Genomic DNA, 18,531 nt, shown 5'->3' with positions numbered 1-18,531 from the left:
TTTCAGGTCTTTGTTCATGTGTATGTGACCCACTGAGTTCAACTAAGCTGGTCTACACGAGCATGGTAGAGTGTTATTTACTGGAGGCTGTGCAATTTGCAGTGGCTACAGCACTGAGGAAAATGACTCCCTGCCATAGCAGCCCACTAAAGAGCAGAAGCTCCTCGGGAGCCGTGCGTGGTGACGCACGCCTTTAATCCCAGCACTTGGGAGGCAGAGGCAGGTGGATTTCTGAGTTTGAGGCCAGCCTGGTCTACAGAGTGAGTTCCAGGACAGCCAGGGCTACACAGAGAAACCCTGTCTCGAAAAACCAAAAAAAAAAAAAAAAAAAAAAAAAGATCAGAAGCTCCTCAAGGAGGCATAAGCACTCACGAGTCTCCCCTATCCTTGATGGGATGCTGACGGGCTTAATCTTGCACACGTCTTGTTCAGGTAACCACAGCTACTGTGATTTTATAATCTCAGTTACCAAAGGACAGTGTTTTACAGCATCCTTCCTCTTCCAACTCACTGGGCGTTGAAGGGAATGATAGAGATGCCCCATTTGAGACTGAGCACTCAACAGTCACTTATTCTTAGCCTTGTTGCCAGTTATGGGTGTTTGCCTTAATCATGCCCACTTCCCTTCTGCTAAAGGCTAAGAGCAGCACTAGCCTATGGGTAGAAATAGAAATACTGGGAAGGCATTTTGACAATGTGTCCATTTAAGAAACAATGGGTACATTCCCTGTGTGTTCTTCCCAACCATGGGCTTTTGGCCAGTTTATATACTGGGTATGGATTCTCTCCTAAAAACAGGCCTCAACTCCAAACAGAAAGTTATTACTTGATATCTTGCCCTCCAACAGATGGAAGAGTGCTATACTTTTCCATCAGTGAGTACATTTGCCTCACAGGAGCCACATCAGGGTAAAACTGTTGATGACATTGCCCTAGTGGCCTGAATTGTGTCTTCTGGGACTGGGAACATTAGACAACAGAGGAGAAGATTCCAACTTGATTTCACTGTGCCCTACCACCAAAGTATGTGTTGTCTTCAACAATACCTTCAACAATTCAACAATGGTGATATCTTACAATCTACTTCTAGTGGGCAACCAAGTAAAATAGTAATAGCCTGAATTGGTTTGGGGGGACCTCTCGGCCTCCCTGACCAATAATTCAAAGAAAGACATTCCCACACATGGTCCTGAGATTGTCATTTAATATCATTTGGCTTCTGATGCAGCATTATCCACTCACCATTCAAATTCTTTTATTTTTACCTCTATAAATCATACTGTAGTTAGTTTATAATGTCCTATGTTTCTGTATATTTTCATGCATCCTTAGTTTTAGTTTACCATCCATTCAATCATTTTCTTTTTCCCATCTCTCCACCCTATCCCTGTTTAGACTCCCTTGCTCAGTATTCCCATCTCAATCTTCATATCATATGAATTATACTATTCCCTAAGAAAGCCTCTTACCTCCACCCTCAGGCCTCTGCATGACCCTTTTCTTGCATCTGAGCCTCGGCAGATTCCCATTCCAGCTTAAATACTGAAATAAAAAAAAAAATCAAACTTGGAATCCACATACCAAAAAAAAAATACATGAGATGTTTGTCTTTCTGGGTCTGGACTTTTCATTTCACTTAGTATATTTTCCAACCCCATTCATTTTTTTCCTTCAATTATAATATTCTTTGTAGCTAAGGAATTTTCCATTTGTGTGTGTGTGTGTGTGTGTGTGTGTGTGTGTGTGTGTGTGTGTTATGCACAGCACATATTCACCATCCATTCATTTGTTGATGAACATCTAGGCTAATTCCATGTGGATGTACCAGTGTGCCTGCCATAAGGCAGACACGTTGAGCACATGTCTAGGAGTGATCCAGCTGAGTCAAAGGCAGCTTTAGTGCACCTCTATGGGAAAAGCCCCATACTGATTTCCATAGTTACTGTCCCAGTTTACTCTCCTGTCCCCTAGATGGCTCCTGGCACTCTCCAAACAACAGTGATGAAAGAAGTCCCCTTGCCCCACATTCTCACTAGCAATTGTTATTCTCTGTTTTCTTGATAAGAGCCATTGTGTCAGTGGTAAAGTAGAATCTCAAAGTAGTTTTAGTCAGTAGTTCCCTGATGACTAAGGATGTTGAACATTTTTTTAAAAATATGTATTAGCCCCCTGCTCAGTTCCATAGCTCATTTTGTGAATGTTTTTATGATGTTTAGATTTTATTTACTTGTTTGTTTGTGTATTTGTTTGTTTGTTTGTTTGTTTGTTTGTATTAGCTCTCTTTGTACCCTCTGTCAGATGTGTAGCTGGCAAAATTTTTCTCCTGTCCACCCCCGTTGATGCTTAATTTACAGTTTCCTTTGCTATACAGAAGTGTTTTAATTTTATAAGATTCCATTTGTCAGTTCTAGTGTACTCCTCAATTTCTTTCTTCCATGTTTTAAGAGTTTTCATTTGTAAAGGTCTATTGTTTCCTTCCTTAAATTTATTCCAAGATGAGTTTGTGGGGTTTTATTTATTTTGTTTCTGAAGCTATTATAAGTGGATTAATTTCCTGATTTTTTTTCTCAGAATGATTCCCATTAGTATATAGGAAGATGCCTTAGTTAGTGTTTTACTGCTGCGAAGAGATACCATAATCAAGACAACTCTTATAAAGAGAAACATTGAATTGGGGCTGGTTACAGTTTCAGAGGTTCAGTCCATTATCATGGCAGGAAGGATGGAAGCATGCAGGTAGACATGGTACTGGAGGAGCTGAGAGTTCTACATCTTGATCTGCAGGCACCAAGGAGGAAACAGTCTTCCTCAGGCAGCCAGGAGGAAGCTCTTCCAGACTAGGAGGAGCTTGAGCACTAGGAGACCTCAAAGCCCACCCCCACACTGAAACACTTCCTCCAACAAGGCCACACTTCCTAATAGTGCCACACCCCGTGGGCCAAGCCCTCAAATACATGAATCTATGGGGACCAAACCTATATAAACCACCATAGAAGGGTACTGATTTTCATATTTATTTTGTATCCAGCCACCTTATTGAAAATGTTTATTAGCTCCAGGGGTTTTTCTTGTAGACTCTTTATCTTATGTACTGAACTATATTATCTGCAAATAGAGAATTTTGAATTCTTCCTTTCCTACTTGTATTTATTTTACTTTCCTTCTCTTGTCTATTACTCCAGTTATAACTTGAAGATGTCTGTGCTCATGATCTTAATAGGATTGCATATGCAACCTTTGTCAGGTTGAATTTTTTTTTCTCTATCTCAATATTCTCCAGAATTTTAAATGCCTTTTCAGCATCTATGGCAGTGATCATCTAATTTCTTTCCTTTGCATGTGTTGAACAATCCTTGCACCACTGGTATAAAGCCAACTTGATCATGACTAATGACATTTTTGTTGTATTCTGTTTAAAAATATTTTGTGGGTTAGAGAGAATGCTCAGCGGTTAAAAGCACTGACTGCTCTTCCAAAGGTCCTGAGTTCAAATCCCAGCAACCATGTGGTGGCTCACAACCATCTGTAACGAGATCTGATGCCTTCTTCTGCTGTGTCTGAAGACAGCCACAGTGTAAAATAAAAATATCTTGTTGAGAATTTTTACATTTATGTTCATCAGAGAGATTGCTCTATAGTTGTCATATACTTTTCTTTTGTTATTATGTCTTTACTGTGTTTGCTATTAAAATAAACTGGCTTTGTAGTTTAGAATCTTCCTTTCCCTCTCATTTTACAGAATAATTTTTAAAAGTATTGGTGGTAGTTCTTTTTTAAAGCCTTGTAGAATTTTACAATGAGTCCATATGAACCTGGATCGTTTTTAATTATGGCTCCATTTTCATTGTTTGTTACAGGTCTGTTAAAATTAGTTCTCTTATCTTGGTTTAAGTTTTGTAGTTCGTAGACATCTAGAAAGTTATCTATTTCCCTTTTTTCCCAATCTAGTGGGATGTAGCTTTTAAAGATATAGCTTTATGATTTTCTGCATTTCGTTGGTATTTCCTGCCATGTCTTTTTTTATTCTCTAATCCTATTATTTGAATTTTTATTTCTTTTGATTAATTTGACTAAAGATTTTTCATTATAATTTATCTTATCAAATAACCAACTCTATTGATTCATTTTTTTAATTCTCAACATTAAAATTTGTTGGGTGTTAAAGTAATATTTTGGCTATATTAGATTAAAGAAAATACTGTATTAAGTTAATCTCACCAATTTCTTTTTAGTAGAATATCTTTTATTTATTCTTTGAAATTTTCATACATGCAAACAGTGTATCATGATCTTGTCAGTCCTCAAGTCCCTTTTCTCACTTCCCTCAGGAACCCATCACATCTCTCTCCCCACTTCATGTCCTCTCCTTTTTTTTTCTTTTTTTCTTTTTGTAACCCAATAAATCCACAATTGACTGATATTGTTGGCTTGAGGTTGATCTTCTACATGTCTTGTGCAGGTCACTATAATGACTTCATGAGTACGATGAGCATATTGTAGTCAGAACACAGAGTTTCACAGAATTCATCTCATCCACTGGCTCTTATAGTCTTATTATTATTATTATTATTATTATTATTATTATTATTATTATTGGATGTTTTCTTTATTTGCATTTCAAATGTTATCCCCTTTCCTAGTACCCCCCCCCGAAAACCCTCTATCCCTTTCCCCCTCCCCCTGCTTCTATGAGGGTGTTCCCCCACCCACCTACCCACTCCCACCTCCCTGTCCTGGCATTCTGCTACACTGGAGCATGGAGCCTTCACAGGACTAAGGGCTTCTGCTCTCATTGATGCCTGACAAAGCCATCCTCTGCTACATATGTGGCTGGAGCCATGGGTTCCTCCATGTGTATTCCTTGGTTGGTGGTTTAGTCCCTGGAAGATCATGAAGACTATGGGGGTGGGGGTGGGGGTGTCTGGTTGTTTGATATTGTTGTTCTTCCTATGGGGTTGCAAACCCCTTCATCTCCTTCAGTCCTTTCTCTAACACCTCCACTGGGGATTCCATGCTCAGTACAATGGTTGTCTGAGAGCATCCGCCTCTGTACTTGTCAGGCTGTGGCAGAGCCTCTCGGAGATAGCTGTATCAGGCTCCTATCAGCATGCACTTCTTGACATCCACAATAGTGTCTGGGTGTGGTGACTGTATACGGGATGTTTCCCCAGGTGGGACAGTCTCTGGATGGCATTGCCATCTGTCTCCACACTTTGTCTCTATAGTTCCTCCTGTATTTTGTTCCCCCTTCTAAAGAGGGACATAACAACAGAAACTGAGGAAATTCTTATATTCTTTCTACACCCTCTTCTGCAGTGTTTTCTGAGTCCCGGATATGCATCTGATATAGATGTCCCCGTTAGAGTTGAATACTCAAGAGTAACTTGTTTTCAGTACTTTAGCTGCTGACCACTGCAGAGAGATACTTCTCTAGACAAGTTTTAGTCAGCACTAATCTGTGTTTAAATATTTAGAAGCTAGTTTAACATCATGTCCATCGAGCAAGGCAGCAATAGTAGGGTCTCTCTAGGGCCTTTGGTCACCTCAACCATGGGTTTCTGTCCAGGTTTACAGTATCAGGCATACGTTCCTACTGTGTAACAGGGCTCAAATCTCATCCCCAAGTGGCTGGTTGCCCCATAACCTTCAAGTCACTGTTTCACCAGTGGACATGTCATCCCAACATGTCTTGTAGCATGCAGGCTTTTCTTCACAGCTGTGTGCACAGCACCTTCCAACACTATGAACATTGGTCAGCAAGGAACACGTTTTTCAAGTCAGTTCCTGTTTGATTTCTCTATGTCCTATAAGCAAAGTATTTCATTTCTTACCATTTAATTCTGGTGAGCAACCAAGAACAATAGCAATGTCAATAGCCTGTGTTGTTTGGGGAGAGTTATTTGGGGGAACTTCTATCCAATAACTCATGGGGAAATACCCTGTACCTGGCACTGAGATTTTTATTTAATAAATATCTTCTATGGAAACATTGCCACCCAGGCAGAGCACCTGTGTTCAAGGTCCTTTTTTCAAAAAATGTCATATTTTTTTAATTAGCCTACAAAGTAGTGGGTTTTTATGGGAGTTTTTCATACATCCTTAGTTCCAGTTAACCCACACAAACTCCCTTCCCTCCCATGTTCCTCTTTAATTGTTTGTTAGATTTTTAGGTAGGGTCTCTCTATGTAGCCTTGGCTAGCCTATAACTCACTATATAGACCAGCTGGTCTCAAACTCACAGAGTTCTGCCTGCCTCTCACTCCAGAATGCTGGCATTAAAGATGTTTGACATTATATCGTACCCAATGTTGAGTTTCTTGGGTTCATTGTAGATTCAAGATATAAATCTCTTGTCTGATGTATGACTAGCGAACATTATATGGGCTACATTCTCACTTGTTTGGCAGCTGCACAGAGCATTTTAATTTCCTGAAAACCCAATTATTCACCGTTTACCATATCTTCTACACAACTGGAGTCTTACTCATAAAATCGTATTCTCTCCTTCGGCATTTTCAGAGATTTGGGTCTTGAGGTCCTTGATCCATTTAGTGTCAATTTTTGTATAAGGTGAGACAGTAACTTGGGGGTTCTTTTTCTTTTGCACATAGATATCCAATTTTCCTATACCCATTGTTGAAGAAGCTGTCTTTTCCCAATATGTATGTATTTTTTGGCATCTTGATCAAAATTTAGGTGATTTTAGTTACATGGACTTGTACCTAGGTCCTCTATTCTTTTTCTTTTACAAAATATTTTTATTTTTATTTTTTATTATGTGTGTGTATGTGTGTGTGTGTGTGTGTATGTGTGTGTGTGTATGGATGTGTGTGTTCATGTTTGTGTGTAGATCAAGACTGTAATGAATGCTCAGAAAGGCTAGAAGAAAGCTTCAGAGCCTGTGGCTTGAAGGAAAATGGCCCCTACAGGCTCCTTGGGAGTGGCACTATTAGGAGATGTGCTCTTGTTGAAGTGGGTGTGGCTTTGTTGGAGGATATGTATCACTAAGAATGGGCTTCCCAGGTCCAATGTGACAGTTTAGTCTTCCTGGCTCCTTCTCAAATACAATGTCTGCCTGCATGCTAGCGCGCTTCCCAACAAAAATGGACCAAACAAGAATGGACTAAACCTCTAAACTATAAACTAGCCCCCAATTATACGATTTCCTTTATAAGAGTTGCTGTGGTCATGGCATCTCTTCACAGCAATAGAAACCCTAAGACACATCCCCTGGAGCTGGAGTTACAGGTGGTCTTGAACCATTTATATACATGCTAGAAACAGAACTTGGGTCTTCCACAAGAGTAGTGTGTGCTATTATCTACTGAGTCATTTTGCCAGGCCTCGGGGTCCTCTATTCTATTCTGTTTATTTGCATGTCTGTTTTTGCACTAACACCATGCTGTTTTTATCACAGTGGCTCCATAAACTACCTTGAAATCAGCTTGGGCAATGCCTTGAGCAGGATTCATGTTGCTCAGGATTGTTTGGCTCTGTAAGGTCTCTTGTTTAATTTCATAGGAATTTCAAGATTTGTTTTTTATATTTCTGTGAAGAATGCAACTGGAATTTTTGATGGTATTGCACTGAATCTTTAGGTTGCTTTTGGTAAAATGACCATTTTTACAATATTGGTTTGTCTGATCCATGAGCACGGGAAGCCTAGTGTCCTTTTCAATTTCTTTCTTAAGTGTTTTAAAGTCTTCATTATAAAGAGAGTGAGAGAGCTTGGTGGGTGAAAGTGCCTACTGTCAGGCCTGATGGCTTTAGTTTTATCCTTGGGGCCACATATTGGAGGAAAGAACTGACTCTCACAAGTTGGGCACTAGCCACCATACATAAACTATAGTATACTCACCTATAATACACAAGCTAATGAATACACAATAAATAAATAAAATGTAATTTTAAAAGTTAAAGTTTTTACATCCTTAGTTTATTCTTTTATTTATTGTGAGATTATTCCCCTGGTTTTTGGTTTTTTGTTTTTTGTTTTTTTTTTTTTTTTCAGTTTGCCCATCATTGATACATAGGAAAGCTAATGACTTTTGTGTGTTGCTTTTGTATCTGGCCAATTTCATGAGAGTTTATCAGTTCTAAATGTTTTCTGATAGAATTTTTAGGCTCTCATACATACAATCAGACAGTCTACAAATAGATATACTTTAATTTCTTACTTTACTATTTGTACTCCTTTTATTTTCTTCTCTTGTTGTTTCTTTCCAGGCTTAGACTTTTCAAGATCTGCTTTAATAATGGTTCTTAAATGCTTCAATCTCCCTTATAGCCCACTAACCAAAGGCAGGGGAGAGGAAAGGTTACTAGAAGACAGGAGATGTGGAACTGTTTAGAATTAGTTCTTTGGGGCAACTCCACACATGAGTCAGTAGTGGCAGTCCAGTCCAGTCAGCAAACACCAACCACGCATAAGTAGTAACAGCTTAATCCAGAAAAAAACTTTCAGGCTCTGCCAAATCAGCACTAGTCCCTGGAAGCAGCAAGAAGCATCCAGAATAGCACAAGAAATTCTTTGGCATTTTTTTCTCTATGAAGTCACAACAAGTGACCAGCAAAGCATTACAAGATAAATCAATGCAGGAGTGCCGTTCACTGCCTGTAGGGTTCTACTTATACGCTTTCTGAACATCACATGTCCTCTCAAGTGTCCGCCTCAGCAAAACATCCTCTCATAAGACCGCTTCCAGAAAAACACCACATGACACAACCAAGTCTCCAAAGAAACCAGAAATTTCCACTTTATTTGTTTGTTTTAGCTAATATTCTAACACTATATTGAATATGAGTGGATTAAGTAGATATGCTTGCCTTGTTTGCAGCTATCTCACTTTAAACATAATGTCGGCTGTGGATGTGTCTTATATATACCCTGTAATGTGTAAGACATTTTTCTTCCATTTCAAATTTCTTCAGAGCTTTTAACAGAAAGGATGCTGTATTTTGTCAAAAGCCTTTCCTGCCTTTATTGGGATGACTGTGGTTTCTGTCCTCAAGCCCTTTTATATAATTTATAACATTTATTAGGTTTTGTTTACTGAGCAATTTCCGAATCTCTGGAATAAATGCTACTTGACCAAGGTAAATGATCATTTTTATACGTTCTTGAATTTGGTTTGCAACATAGTGTTTCTTTGTATTGTGTTTTTTATTCATTTTTATTTTATTAACTTTATCACTACTACTAATTATTTCTTCCCGATTATCACTTTTAGGTTTGGCTTGTTCTTGTTTTTCCAAATCCTTAAGATTTATTTTTAAATTATTCATTTTAGTTTCTTTGATTTTTTTTTAATGTAGGCACTTAAAACTACAAAGTTCCCTCTTAGGACCGCAATCATTTCATTTCATACACTTTAGTATGCTGTAATTTTATGTTCATTTGACTCTATAATTTTTAAATTTCCTTCTAAATATTTTGCCTTCAGTATTCATCATTCAAGAGTTGTGTTGTTTAATCTCTATGAGTTTATATTTTTTCTGTAGTTTTTCTTGCTGCTGATCCCTAGTTTTAAACCACAGTGGTAAGGCAGAATGCAAGAAGCTATTTCAATTGCCTCATCTTTATTGAGGCTTCCTTTCCATGTGATCCAACATGTGATCGATTTTAGATAGTTTCACGGTGGCTTAGACAAAAGACTATTTTGTCCTGTTCAGGTGGAGAGTCTATAGATGTCTGTCAGGTACATTTGACCTATGATGTCATTTAATTCCAGTGTCCCTCTAGTTGTTGTTGTTTTTGTTGTTGGCATGACTTACTTATCTTTGGGTGACATTCTGGTATGGAAACCATTTCCTATTGCTGTGTCGTGGTTAATCTGTGACTTTGCATCTAGTAAGAGTTGTTTTTTGAAATCGAATGCACCTCTGTTCAGTCCTCAGATGCTGAGAATTATCATGTCCCTTGTTGGATCGTCTCCTCAGTCAGTATGAAGTGATTTTCATCTCTTCTGACTAAATTTGGTTTGGAGTCTATATTGTCAGATGTCACAATTAAGGGCCTGTTTGTTTCTTGGTTCCATTTGCTTGGATACCATTTTCTTCCTCTCGCAGGCCTTAAGAGGGCTCCTGTTTTCTAATCCAAACTTCTAGTCTGCGTCTGTTGATTGAGAGATTGAGACCATTAAAATTCAGGGTACTGAGAGCCGTAAATTAATTCTCATCACGTGTGGTTGTGCAGCGCTCAGTGTTCTTAGTCCTTATGTACAGAGCAACGGTTAGCATCATTATCCCACCTCCTGGAGCCTCCTGAATGTTTATTCCTCTTTCATCCACAATCTCCCTTCCAATATCCTCGGTTGAGCTGACCTAATGCTCATAAATTCCTTAGCTTGCTTTTTTATGGGGAGCTTTTCTTTTTCCTTTAATTATGACAGTTTTGTCCGGTATAGGTAGTCTTGGGTTGGCATCTGTGATCGTCCACAGCTTGAATATATCTTCCCAAGTGTTTTGGGCTTTTTGTTATTTTGTTTTCCAAGGCATGGTTTCTCTGTAGTCCTGACTGTCCTAGAACTCAATCTGTAGACTAACAGAGATCTGCCTGCCTCTGCCTCCCGAGTGAAGGAATTAAAGGCATGCATTACCACTGCCTGGCTTGTGTTTCTGGCTTTTAAAGTTTCTATATTTGCTACGCCTTTGGCATGGCTTTCTTCTCTTTCTTCCATCCCCAAAGTACATATAGTGACCATTTGAAAGTGTCACAAAGATTATGCTTTTAAAAATTTGTCACTTGGGCTGAAGAGATGGCTCAGTGTTTTTAAGAATACTTGTCGCTCTTGCAGAGGACAGAGGTTCAGTTCCCAACACCCACATGCCTCCATTTGCAAACACAGTTTTAGGAGATCCATGCCTGCTCTGACCTCCCTGGGTATTAGACATGCATATGATATACATAGTATACATACATGCATGTAAACAAACGCTCATAATAAGTAAATCTTATAAATAAAATGTAATCAGTTTCTTGAATTAAATGATGCAGCCTTATAGCTTCTCTCAAGCCCTGATATTTTGTCCTCCACGTGGTCCATTCCATGGGTGAGGTTTTTCCACTGAGATTTTTCTTATTATTTGCCTTATTTAATATTTCACTTCTATTCATTTTTGGTTGCTTTTTGCGAGCAAAAAGCAAGATGGTGACAAGCGAGATGCCTCAGGAGCAGGAGTGTGGCATTTGCCCTCATGAGCCAGCACTCAATGTGATCCTGTAGTACCAAAGAGAGAGAGTGCCAGAGTCAGCTGAGCTACTAGCCTTTGACCTAAGGAGCTGATGGGATCTCTGTGCAGTACTGTGGTAGTGGGGTGGTAGAGCATCAGGATCATTAGGAGTTCTGGCCTTTGATCTGACAAGCAAGTTGACTCTGTGGCAGTTGAGGATGAGGTACTAGTATTAGCAGGAGTGTCAGCCTCTGATTCTGAAAAGTGATCAGCAGCAGTGATCTCCATGTATCGCCTGGGACAGGGGGTGGGGGTGAAATTTTGGGTCAGCAGGAGCACTGGCCAGTGACCAGACAAGCAGATAGGTTCTCTATATGGCTGGGGTTTGGAGTTCTGGGTCACTAAGGGTGCTGGTTGCTGACCTCTTGCGCGCACCGGACTCGACCAGCAAGAACGACGCTGCAACAGGATCCTTCTGCACACGTTGATTGGGAGAGCTTGATTGCAGAGGCGAAAAGACTTCGAGCCCAGAACTGGTGCTGCTTTTATAGGCCTAGGAGAGGCGTGTCTCATACCCGGATTGGTTATGCACTAAGCCTCATTTGCATGTTCCTCATCTGATTGGTTATACTCTCAGTACCTTACAGAACCTCATTATCATGCCTGGGCCAGGCAGTGTCTTTGCAAAAAACTTTACTGCATATGTACACATTGGTTGTTTGTCCAATCTTATGTATGGTGGCCAGCAGTAGTCAGTGCCACTCAGCAACGGCACATGTGGCTTCCCACACTGACCTGAGGAATCAGGGTCTCAACTCATTCTGTGGCAGTTGAGGGATATGCCAGGGCTAGCAAGAGTTCTAGCCTCTGACCTAATGAGAAAGCAGGAGTCTCTATGTGACTCTGTTGCAGCTAAATAGTGGTGGACCTCGTGTGTTCTTAAGCAAGGTGTTTAGCCTCTCCGTACATACTTTCATTATGAGTTAACTTAAGATAATACTAATGTACAGGGCACGAGACTATCATGAAGATTCACAAGGTAATTAGAGAAAGTGAGAGCAGCCTTCCTGTGATGAGGCAAGCTTTGTTCAAACCCATGAGGATGTCAAGTGAGCTGATAGCCTGCAGGGGAGGAAGAACAGAGGCATGGAAGATCGTGGAGTGATGCTTAACATTTTAAATCAAAATTAGAATAGGACTGTGATGCACCTACAGTCCTGACTACTAAAAACGCTGATTCGGGGCAATCAGCGAGCCTAGGAACTCAAGGCTATCCTGGGCAACACAGTGAACCCTCATCTCAGTAAGGCAAACCAACAGCATGACTGCTTCCTATTTCTCCACTTTGTACTAGGGTTGCTGAATATAAGTTATGAATTCCAAAATGAAGGTACTCAAGTTTGTGCGGGGGTTTTGTTTTGGTTTTGTTGTTGCTGCTGTTGTTTCTATATTTATTTATTTGAGGTTGTGTGCATGTGCCATTCATAGTGTGGATGCCTGATGTCTCCTTCCACCATGTGGGTGTCAGAAATTGAACTCACATCATCAGGCATACTAGCAAATACCTCTTTAACCACTGAGGAATCCTGCCAACCCAATATTCAGTTTTCAACTCACAAATTCTATGTACTTTGTATATAGCCCTAACATCAGTAGAAATTTCAAAGAGGGCCAAAGGAGAGGCCAAGAGTTGATGTTATTATCCTTATTTTGAAAGTAGGGATATTCTGTCTCAGAGTGATGAAAAGGAACTCTGTGTAACAGGTGTTACACAGAGAAGTGAGAAAACCAAAGGTCCTCCTACTGAGCATGGAGGCTGGGGATACAGCTCAGTGTGAAGAGCCCATACTAGCACGCACAAGGCCTTACTCAATCCCCAGCGTCACACATGCACAAAACCAGCAACAATCCAAGCAAGAAGAACTGTGCCTAATGCGTCCAAACACCTGAGCTTTGGAAGGGGCTGCTCTTCTTTGACATTAGCCAAACTCTAACAGTTTTTCCCTTCTGACATTAGAGCCAGCACTCTGTCCACTGTGCCACACAGCCACCTAGTTTTCCTTCTTTGCCTCGTTTGCATCTAGGGGTCAAGCTTTACTTTAAAATAAATACAACAGGTTTTATCTAAGTCTTAATAATAAATAGTTTATCCATTCAGAGGTGCCTTCCTCTGGTAGATTTTTAACTAAAAAATTCAAATCAAGTGTGTCACATTCTGAGATATGTCAAATTTTGTTCTTCTTATGTTTAGGTGTTAAGACGGTCTCAGGTTTTGTTCCCTAAGTTTATTTTTGATTCTGAGAGCCTTTACCTTAGGATTAGCCAGGGTGTTCTTCATTTGCAGTGTTTCCATACAGTGAAGAGAGAAAACTGGAGAAGGAAATCAAAAGGATGGCACTGTCTTGTAGCATGCTCTTATCATGTATGGACATTGGCCTGAGGTCCACACTCAACCCTGTTAGACGAGATCCAGGTGTTAGCAACCCTACCAAGATTGAGGGCTGCACACTCCAGATAACGCTGCTCGCCGCTGCCCACCAGAGGGCGTTCTATGCTCTCATATGTCTTCTCCCTGGGTAGGGCTTGAGCTAATTACGCAGCAGCCTGGGCTCACTCCTCAGAATGGGAAATGAGAAGACCTAAACATGACAAGAAATGTAAAGCTCATGGTTAAAAAAAAAAAAAAAAAAAAAAAAACTGTTCTTTCTCTCCCTTATCACCGTCTCAGACGAGTGCCACTGGAGTGCAAATACATTTATCTACAGAGCCAATTGGCTCGGCAAGTCGTACATCTTCAGAGTTCATCTCCTATGATTCAGAGCCTTTTGGCTCTTGGGAAAAAGAAATCGTATTCTCACCCATTCCAAATTGCTAAACTCAGGCTCTTAGCTGACGCTGTGTGTAGGAATGGGTCATAACCTCTGGGCTGGAGAAGGTGCTTTGCAACTTTGGGCTGGAAAGGTGACGGGGAATTCTATCTGTAAATTGTGGTGGCCTGAACCTCACTGTCTCAGGCCTTAGGAGCAATACATCACAGCAGAGGGAGAAAAGAAAAAAAAAAAAAAAAAACACTACAGATGGAAGCAAGCGCTCGTTCCAGAAATGCATCCCCTCAGCTGTCTCTTACACCATCCTTCCTTGCCAGCCCTATAGGTTCAAAGACAAGTGTATCTAACACAGACTGTCTGATTTCCCCCACCAAGTCTTTCCTCAGGTTAACTGTTCACGAAACGCCCCCTTCCTGCCAGAGGGTGGTTTCCGCACCAGCGTTTGCTTCATCTATGTTCTCTTTCTCCTTTGATAAAGGCCAGGCTTATTAATATGGTGCTTGCTGGTGCGCACCTATAATCCCAGGAGGGCTAACACAAATTTGAGGTCAGCCTGGTTTATGTAGTGAGTTCTAAATCAGCTAGGGTTGCACAGTGAGATCCTGTTTAAAAAAAAAAGACAAACGCGTGCTCAGGCGCGCGTACACACATATACAACTGGGGAATATGATTAAAAACACGCACTTGCTTATACAATCTTCAAACAGGCAGTGAGATTGATTGTAATGGATACCTGAAAAGATGACTTCAGGACAATGCTCAATTGTCTCCAAGAGTTCCCCAGCAGCACTGTCTTCACCCAGTACTTGGAGACCAAAGAGTTTCCCCCAACAGACTTGCATCTTACATTAACTAAGCTCCCAGAAACAGCAATGTACAAAGCTGAGCGCTCATTAATTTACAGTAAGAATGCAGCCACTAGGCCAGCGGAAGTCCTGACTCAGCACACCAGAACAGTCTTCCTCCTGTGCTAAATGTCTCCAAATCCAAATTACAATCAGAAAGCTGGTTTGTTCACTTAAAGTGAAAGAACTGACGTGTGCCATATGTTCGTGTCAGCTCAAACTCTTTGGGCAGAGAAACTGCATTATTCGGCCTCCTAGTAAGTGAGAAACCAGAGCAAGGGCATTGGCTGGACCTTGGACAGAGTCTCCTGCCGTGAACGGATAGCTGTGCCCAGAAAACTATGTCACTTAAAACCTGTAAGCCCTGCCTTCTTTCTGCAGTAGGTAGCCATGGGCACTGCCAGGGTTAGACCTGACAACTCTTCCTAGTCTGTGCTTTCATTTGCCATGACCATTGGACAAAACACTGTACAGACTGGAGAGTAATATCAGTTAGTTTCTGCTTACTTTGTAGGTTTGTTCCCAAATGATCTCAATCAAAATTTTGCAGTTTGGAACTAGGTTTCCCAGCACAGATGGCTAATTCAAGTTCCTAAGCATCAATTTTACTCGTTTAGCTCCTGGAAGTCTTGGGATGGTTGTTTCAAGCAGCATTGCATTTTCTATACGTAGAAAAGCACCCTCTCCCCCACCCGCCCGCCCACCCATGCCCATGCTTTCTGTGTTTGTTTTTCTCTGTGTGTCTCTCTGTGTGTCTCTGTGAATCTCTCTCTCTCTGTTGTTTTACAAATTTTAAAACAGAAACCCGGAAGAAGTGAATGTTTGCCTCAAGAACTGAGAGATGATAAAGTCACAGCTCAGAGCCAGCCCTCTACATTCAGATCCCACGCTTTTCCTATTAGTTGTGTTTACCATTAGTAAACTTTGTGAAGAAAGGAAAGTCAATGTGTTTTTGAAGAATTATCTTTTTAAAATGTTCACTGGTTTAACTTTATTTACTAAAAAGAAAGTGTGAAGATGTGAATCACTGAATGAAAGTGTACAGTGGAGATTGGAAGATATAAATAAAAAAGTCATACAGTAGAGTCACCTGCAGCAGGGCCGGGCAGTCCAGCCTCCGAGAGCAACCATGCTCTTGTCTGAGAGTAAGGATGTGTGTATATGTCTTGTTACAGAGTCTGAATCCATCAGAGGCAAGGGGGAAGATCCTCCACTATCAGGTGACGTTACAAGAGGTGACAAAGAAAACAACACTGCAGAATACTACAAGACACACCTCCTGGACCAGGGTCATCCCCCGAACTGGGGCTTGGACGGCATCAGTGTCTGCAGCCAACTCAAAAGGCGCTTCTGCACCCACTCACATTAACATAGTGGACCTATGTGGCACTGGTAGGTACACACTGACCTTAGCATTACCTGTGGGAAACTGTCTCTTTCACCTTTTGCTTCCTGCAGGTGAAGGCCAGAGCCTGGTATGAGTAGCCAAGAGTTTAGACTTTGGAGTCCACAGCTGTCTTTTCCTGTTATCCTGGGATGACCTTGAACAAGTGAATTAAGCCCTCTGAGCTTCAATTTCTTCATAAGATTGTCTTGAAGATCTCTGAGGGATTATAGTCTTATATAACTATTAGTAAAGAAAGTTACATTAAGGGCTGGAGAGATGGATCAGCAGGTAAGAGCACTGACTGCTCTTCCGAAGGTCCTGAGTTCAAATCCCAGCAACCACATGGTGGCTCACAACCACTCACAATAAGATCTGATGCCCTCCTCCGGTGTGTCTAAAGACAGCTACAGTGTACTTACATATAATAATAAATAAATCTTTAAAAAAAGTTACATTAAATTAGAGTAATATTTTCCAGCTAGACTAACTTTTACATATTCAATAACATATATATTGTTAAATTCTAGGAAAAAAAACATTTATAGACTTATATTTAAAAACCAAGAGTATTAAAATGAAACTCTGACCTTAGTGAAATTCTGTTCTTTACTACATACATTTAAATATATATACAGTTGTTTTCAACAACAACAAAAAATCAACTAGCTGTACAGTCTCACATTTATAATATCTTCTCAAATAAAAGACCATGAATAGCTAAGGAAATGAATCTCATGCTATGTCTCAAGGTCTGCATTGTTTAAAAAAAAAAGTCTAAGTAGAATAGAACATTATAATTGGGCCCTTTCTTATAATTTGGTGTCATAATGTTATTATACATTGGTCTCTCAATCATCAGCTTGAAGAAATGTCTACCAAAACATTAGGGTTTTTTTAGTTTTTTGGGGGTTTGTTTTTTTTTTTTTTTTGGTTCTCTTTCTTTTTATTCTTCTCCCATACATTACATCCCAACCCCAGTTTTCCCTCCTCCACTCCTCCAAGTTTCCCTCCACATGTCCCCTCTCCCCCAGAACCACTCCTTCTCTGCTTTCCTTCAGGCCTCCCAGGACATCAATGGAACTTGGCATAACAAATTACAATCAGACAAGGCCCAAACCCTCAAACCAAGGCATCCCAGTAGGAAAAAAAGGGTCTCAAATATATTCAGAGGACCTGGCCCAGCCCATTGCATGATTATTTCTGCAGTCTCTGTGAGCCTCTATGAACCCTACTTAGTTGATTCTGTGGACTGTGTTGCCTTGGTGTCCTCAGCCCCTCTGGCCCCTATAATCCTGCCTCACCCTGTTCCATAGGGCTCCCTAAGCTCTGACTAATGTTTAACTGTGGGTCTCTGCCTCTGCTCTTATCCGGTGCTAGAGGAAGCCTCTCTGATGATGACTGGGGTAGGCTCCAATCTATGAGTATAGCAGAATATCATTAGGAATCATTTCATTAACTTTTTGCCCATTGTATTTGGTTCTATTCTATAAAGATTTACTTATTCTTTTATGTGCATAGATCTCTTGCCTGCAGGGATGTCTGTTTCTCATCTGCATGCAGTGCCTATGGAGGGCATCTGATGCCCTGGATCTGGAGTTATAGATGATTTGTGAGCCTCAATGTATGCTGAGAACCTAACATGAGTCCTTTGGAAGAGCAGCTGGTGCTCTTAATGGCTGAGTCATCTCTGCAGTTCCAAAACATTATTATTTTAGATGCAGCATTAAATCTTGGTTATATTTGAAGAACACTCAATGAAACAGCTAGAAGAAACTATAAGTAAATGTGGGTATCAGTGACTGAAGGCCTGACTACTGTGGCTTCTTTGCCCTCTCACATGAAAGAGGTTCATATGGTTACATGGACAGATAGCTCCTGGTGGTTACAGCAGTACTCCAGGGTTCGTTCTCTCTCTCTCTCCCCTCTCTCTCTCTCTCTCTCTCTCTCTCCTCTCTCTCTCCCCTCTCTCTCCCCCCTTCTCTCTCTCCTCTCTCTCCTCTCTCTCTCCCCTCTCTCTCCCCCTTCTCTCTCTCCTCTCTCTCTCTCTCTCCTCTCCTCCCCTCTTCTCTCTCTCTCTCCCAAAGCCGACGTTCATCCTCAGAGGGAAATAGTCCAAAAAGGCTGACAGAGCTCTAGCTGTTCCTTCGTAGGCAGCAGAACAGAGAGGAGGCGGAAGGGTGTGGCTCCAGGCCCAGGAGCTCACCCCAGTGCACAGCCCCTTTGCACTTGCTGCCACTTGCTGGCCCACACCACTCACCTGGCCACACCCAGCTGCAAAGAAGGCTCAGAAACATACTTC

At 40.9% G+C, this 18,531-nt stretch overlaps 1 protein-coding gene across 3 annotated transcripts in view; it reads left to right on the top strand.

The window, feature by feature from the left end:
* Il12rb2 (interleukin 12 receptor, beta 2) overlaps nucleotides 1-18,531 on the top strand; it is a 90,308-nt gene that overhangs the window by 43,866 nt on the left and 27,911 nt on the right. For all 3 annotated transcript variants that reach the window (XM_006505617.4, NM_008354.4, NM_001311141.1), the window contains one exon: nucleotides 16,021-16,237. In XM_006505617.4, the coding sequence (XP_006505680.1) occupies nucleotides 16,021-16,237 (217 nt within the window). The remainder of the gene's footprint in view (nucleotides 1-16,020; nucleotides 16,238-18,531) is intronic.

The sequence above is a fragment of the Mus musculus genome, chromosome 6, assembly GCF_000001635.26.
Source record: "Mus musculus strain C57BL/6J chromosome 6, GRCm38.p6 C57BL/6J".
NCBI classification, from domain to species: domain Eukaryota; kingdom Metazoa; phylum Chordata; class Mammalia; order Rodentia; family Muridae; genus Mus; species Mus musculus.
Note: the sequence above shows the minus strand (reverse complement) of the source record. Positions and strands in the feature narration are given on the sequence as shown.